Below are 6,000 nucleotides of genomic sequence, written 5' to 3'. Positions count from 1 at the left end.
TAGCTTCATCGAGCATTATTACTCACGATGTGCGCTCATTTCGGTTGTCTCGGCCAGATCGGAAGGTTGTTAAGGTAGCCAGTATTTTTCATCGTGGTCTTTACTTTGCTGTAATGACGTACATTGGAAGATAGCACATCGTCAGTCAGCTCGTCGTTATGCTTTATCACCGTGCGGTATGTAAAAGTATATATATATATATATATATATATATATATATATATATATATATATATATATATATATATATAATATATATATATAATAGAAAAGCGTAATTAGCCTTATCCTCTTTCGGATACCCCGGACCAGAAGTCGAATAATCTACCAGGCTTCCGAAAAACTTCTTGTCGTACTTTATTTGTTTTCAGGTTTTCGTAATGACAATAGTTACAAAAATGCCAAGATATCGTCCGTAGGGGGTTAATGCCATTGGCCCCTAGCTGCAACCACTTCGTCCCTTTTCATGAACCTCCTTTCATATTCTCTTTCTTCCATCTTACTTTCCACACACTCGTAGCACTCGATTCATAGTGCAACTTCGAGGTAATCCTCCTGTTACACCTTTCAAACCTTTGACTGTCAATTTCCATTTCAGCGCTGAATGACATTCTAGGTCCCAGTGCTTGGCCTTTGGTCTAAAATCTATATTTGGCTCAACTTGACTCAATTAAAAATGCGAAGAAATCGAGAAGTTAAGAGGGTTTTGTGATGTAGCTCTGTTTTTTTGGGCCTTCAAAGCACAAACAAGGTCAGAACATCACTATTCATGACACCAGATATTGTGCATAGTCGACTGAATAATGTGGGACCTGTCCTTAAAGTCCCATCTGCCTGCATACCAACTGCTGGAATTGGGTAATGATACCTGACGATTTCTCAGTCTAAAATACAACAGTATGTGGATTTTTAAAAATGTTTTTTCTCCAATCAATGCTTTTTTTTCAAATTATTACGAAATTACCATATAAACTTAACAGTGAATTCAAATAAACAGAATCATTTGTAAGCAACGTCAGATATAATCTTGAAATAATTTGACATTGTTTTATCATAAGTTGAATATTTTTTTTCAAGTTATTCCCTAACCACTGTCTTTATTTTGTACATGAATAGCCTTTAACTAAAATGTCGTATAATTAGTAACTAGCAAGCAAATCCATGAGAGGCAACCTTGAAAGAAATTTGACATTAGTACCATAACTTGAATCGTTTGTGAACTCACTTGAAAATGAGGCCATCCTTTGCCATGGCATAAACCAGCCTGGGCAGGGAGAACATCGACCCGAACATGGACACGGTGAGGCCTGCCAAAGCTCCCATGGCGACGAGGTTCTTCGACTTGTAGGCTCCGACCTGTCCGAAGGCCTCCACGAGGGCCGCTTCTTCGTCTATTTCTTTGTAGGGAACTGGAAAAAAAAAAAAAAAAAAAAATTATTTTTAATTTTGTGGGACAAAGGATAGATATATGTAGCAAAAATCATACCAACTGGTTAGCAAGCAATATGGTCATGGCTGCGTCCTCGTCTGTTTATTTTATTTTTATTTTATTTTATTTTATTTTTTTTTTGAATAAAAGAGTGGATGTATTCTAAACACATCATTGCAATTGGTTTGCGAACAGTTAGGTCACCTCAGCAAGACTGAATGATTGTTGCTGTTAGTCTTCCAGACAAACGAATATCATTCTGAGGTCTTTGTTTATTTTGTTGTTTACTTAATATTTTCATGAAATTGTCGAGTAGTTTAAGGCGTTATGGGTGCTTTACTTGCTTTGAGCTTTTTCAGTCTCTAGGTCTTTTTGATAATTGCTCTTTCAAGTTACTGCATTCAGCCTATTTATAGCTCTCCGATGTTTTCCATCCTTTGTGAATGGGATTCTTTCATAGGGAAGGAATATATTATGAGGGGGCTCCAGAGTATCCAGGGTAGAGTGGGGTAAGAAACCCCCTTAAGGAGAAATGCTTATATTGCCTACAGTATTGCAGCCATTAACGTAATAGAGAGATTTCTAGTAATCTTTGTTATTGGTGTATCAACGATCATGAGAAGCTGTTAGTAGTTTAGGATAGTGAAAACATGACTTAAAAGAACAAAAGGGGCCTTTTAACCCATGGGTGGGGGCTTTTTGCCCCATACTTAAGAAATTGTGGTACTTCATGAAAAGTCATTCATATTAAAAAAATAGTCGAAATATAAAAAATGTAATGTTCTAAAAAATATTCCTAGAATATTGTTGGAAAATTTAGTTTCTTGTAAAAAATAGGAACTTTTTTGTATTCATTGGAACTGAAATGAGCAAAATTATAAAGTTACTCTTCTTTTACATGACAACAGTAATATCTATCACAAGTAAAAATAATTTGACTTTCTTTCCATAGCACCAAACATAGCACAAATAAATGACAAACTTCTTTACTTAGAGCAAGAATGACACAAGTAAAAGGGGTAGACTAATTTCCTTTTTATGCCAGTAATAGTAACAATAGCACAAGTAGAGATCAAGATGACTAGGCATAGTCGAATTTTCAACACTTCTTCATTAGTCTTTATTTGATTCATAATTATGACATGTATACCAAGCTAATCCAGGTGTGCATTCTTCATGGGACTTTTTTTTTTTACATGAATTGCACCCACTTTTCAGAGGGCTCACTCGAAGCGAATGGATCTTTACATACCAGAAAAGGTCATATTTCATACCTAGAAGAAACTGGACTTGGAATCTTCTTGTTTTCTTTGATGCTTTCTTTTTTAGAACAGATGATGAAGTCTTATTGACCTCAAGAAATTTTGTTTTTGAAGGATGATAATGTTATGACTTCTGCTTTTTCAGTGTCCCTTTTCCTGACTCGTTGTGAGGGCTACTGAGAGCTTTTAGTACTCGCTTTGCTTCATTTTCTGTTGATGTGCTTGGTTATGCATCTCCTGGCTGAGAAACGGAGAAACATTGAAGTGATACAGCATCAGGGTTTATCCCAGCATCTGACATGGTTCGAACCTTATTTGGGTTTCCACCCTCTGAATTGGAACTCTGTTGGATGATTGATATTATATAAGAGGAAGTGGTCTTGGGTGGTTCTTCATCGGTTATTTTTGCTGCTATGAAGTCTTCATCTATGAATATGTCACCATTAAATGGCCAAAGCCCGATTGCTTTTAAAGACATTTACAGCCTTATCAATAGTAACTGGTGTCTGCTTCATTATACTGCGTAATGCGCTTTCCTGGATTGTTAGCATCTGCTGCTCTGTTGTAAGCGGCCTTACATGACGAAGTATGAGACATCAAATGGTTGCAGCTTATGAGTGCAATGAGAAGGCAGGGTTATCAAAATCACTATTATCTCTCTTGCTAAGTCAATATAGCCGCCAAAGTCTTGCGATTGTTTAATGTTCTTTTCTGCTCGACTTGGCTTAACAGTTTTAAAAGTGATGTAGCCAATCTGTGAAACAAGCATCATCAGACCATCCATTTGCTGTGCATCTAGCAATTGATCCAGGTGGGCTGCCGATCATAAGCGATGGAGCTATCCTTTTAAGGGCAAATATAAACATAGGAGGAAGAAAAACTCCAGCTGCATTCATTGAACAAATAACAGTTGTAGTCTGCCCTCGTTCACCACGGTTATACGTCCAATCGATCAGATAGGGTAAAAAGCCCCCACCTGGGCTTCTTGCCCCAAGCAAGGTAGGCCTTTGTCCCCACAAGCCATTTTTGAATAAACAAACTCCACCTGTTCCCCAATTAAGTTTTGAAGTCTGGATTGCAGTGCAAGATATTGCTCAGTTTTTATGTAAAGTATCTGTAGTTAGAGCACTGACTTGACTGACAAAATATCCGTACAGGATACCCCTGATATAGCAGCATACTTCCATGAGATGTGTCCAAAGAAGAGAAATGCATGCTGGCTGTTTCCCATTCTCGTTCTCCCTGGCTGTTTGGTACAGAAAGCCTCAGGCAATTGGCGTTGCTGCACTGCTTAGCTGACTAAGTTGCTATGATAGGTAATAAGCAAGAAAATGGTGGGGGGAGGCCTTTTACCTTGCAGCGGCTTTTTACCCTCACTCTACCCTGCTGTGGAGACGAGGGACGGTAATTGAAATGAGGTGGTTATCAACCATAGAGTTATCCAAAGGGGGCGGGGGGTGTTATTGCCAGGAGACATTTTTTGAGTCCACGTTTTCTCGGTCTGTGCTGAGGATGTTCACTCATCTTCGAAGATGCAGTTCCATAGGTAAAGCAACTCTCAGGCAGGTTGAAAATACTGTACTTTAAGGCCGCCACTAACGTTCAGTTATAACTGTACAGTTTGTGCCTGCACAGGCGACTTAGGCTGTCACTAACGTTCCGTTATAACTGCGCAGTTTACCCCTGCACAGATGACTAAGGCCGCCATTAACGTTCAGTTATAACTGCGCAGTTTACCCCTGCACAGACGGCTTACAAAGGCCGCCACTAACGTTAGGTTATAACTGCGCAGTTTGTGCCTGCACAGGCGACTTAAGGCCGTGACTAACATTCAGTTATAACTGCACAGTTTACGCCTGCACAGTTGACTAAGACCGTGACTAGCATTCAGTTATCACTGCGCAGTTTACGCCTGCACAGTTGACTAAGGCCGCAACTAACGTTCAGGTATAACTGTGCAGTATACGCCTGCACAGGCGACTTATGAAGGCCGCCATTCAGTTATAACTGCGCAGTTTATGCCTGCACAGGCGACTAAGGCTGCCACTAACGTTCAGCTATAACTGCACAGTTTACGCCTGCACAGGCGACTTAAGCCCGCCACTAATGTTCAGTTATAACTGCGCAGTTTACGCCTGCACAATTGACTAAGGCCGCGACTAATGTTCAGTTATAACTGTGCAGTTTCCGCCTGCACAGACAACTAAGGCCACCACTAACGTTCAGTTATGACTGCGTAGTTTATGCCTGCACTGGTGACTTGAGGCTGCCACTAACATTCAGTTATAACTGCACAATTTATGCCTGCTCGGGCGACTTGAAGCCACCACTAACATTGTTATAACTGTGCAGTTTATGCCTGCACGGGCGACTTGCGGCCGCCAGTAACGTTTAAGTTATAACTGCGCAGTTTATGCCTGCTCGGGCGACTTTCGGCCGCCAGTAACGTTTAAGTTATAACTGCGCAGTTTATGCCTGCACGGGCAACTTGCGGCCGCCAGTAACGTTTAAGTTAGAACTTGCGCAGTTTATTCCTGCAGCCCTGGGCAACTTGCGGCCGCCAGTTTTAAACGTTTAAGTTGATAACTTGCGCATTTTCCTGCACGGGCAACTTGCGGCCGCTGCACTAACATTCAGTTTATAACGGCGCCATTTTAGCCTAAGGGCTCCGGGCAACCTTGGCGCCGCCAGGTTAACCGTTAGTTATAGCCACTAACCGTTCAGTTATAACTGCGCAGTTTAATTTATGCCTGCAACGGGCGACTTGCGGCCGCCACTAACGTTCAGTTATAACTGCGCAGTTTTTATGGCCTGCACGGCGACTTTGCGTGCCGGCCACTAAGTTTCAGTTATAACTTGCGCAGTTTTATGGCCTGCCCGGACGAACTTGCGGCCGCCACTAACGTTTCAGTTATAACTGCGCAGTTTATGCCTGTACGGGCGACTTTGCGGCCGACCACTAACGTTCACAGTTATTTTAACTGCGCAGTTTTATGCTGCACGGTGGGCGACCTCTTGCGGCCAGCCTGCCACTAATGTTCAGTTAATAACTGTGGCAGTTTTTATGCCTGCAAGGGCGCACTTGCGGCCACCACTAACGTCAGTTATAACTGTGCAGTTTATGCCTGCACGGGCGACTTGCGGCCGCCACTCGTTCAGTTATAACTGCGCAGTTTATGCCTGCACGGGCGACTTGCGGCCGCCACTAACGTTCAGTTATAATTGTGCAGTTTATGCCTGCACGGGCGACTTGCGGCCGCCACTAACGTTCAGTTATAACTGCGCAGTTTATGCCTGCACGGGCGACTT

The 6,000-nt window shown here is 41.8% G+C and overlaps 1 protein-coding gene across 1 annotated transcript in view; it reads right to left on the bottom strand.

Moving 5' to 3' along the window:
* The window catches only part of LOC135202853 (solute carrier family 7 member 14-like), a 785,318-nt gene that overhangs the window by 40,609 nt on the left and 738,709 nt on the right, over positions 1–6,000 (bottom strand). Inside the window, exon 8 of the mRNA XM_064232312.1 lies at positions 1,226–1,409. Within this exon, the coding sequence (XP_064088382.1) occupies positions 1,226–1,409 (184 nt within the window). The remainder of the gene's footprint in view (positions 1–1,225; positions 1,410–6,000) is intronic.

Source organism: Macrobrachium nipponense, chromosome 33, assembly GCF_015104395.2.
Source record: "Macrobrachium nipponense isolate FS-2020 chromosome 33, ASM1510439v2, whole genome shotgun sequence".
In the NCBI taxonomy this organism is placed as follows: Eukaryota; Metazoa; Arthropoda; class Malacostraca; order Decapoda; family Palaemonidae; genus Macrobrachium; species Macrobrachium nipponense.
This window is presented reverse-complemented; position numbering and strand designations above follow the sequence as displayed.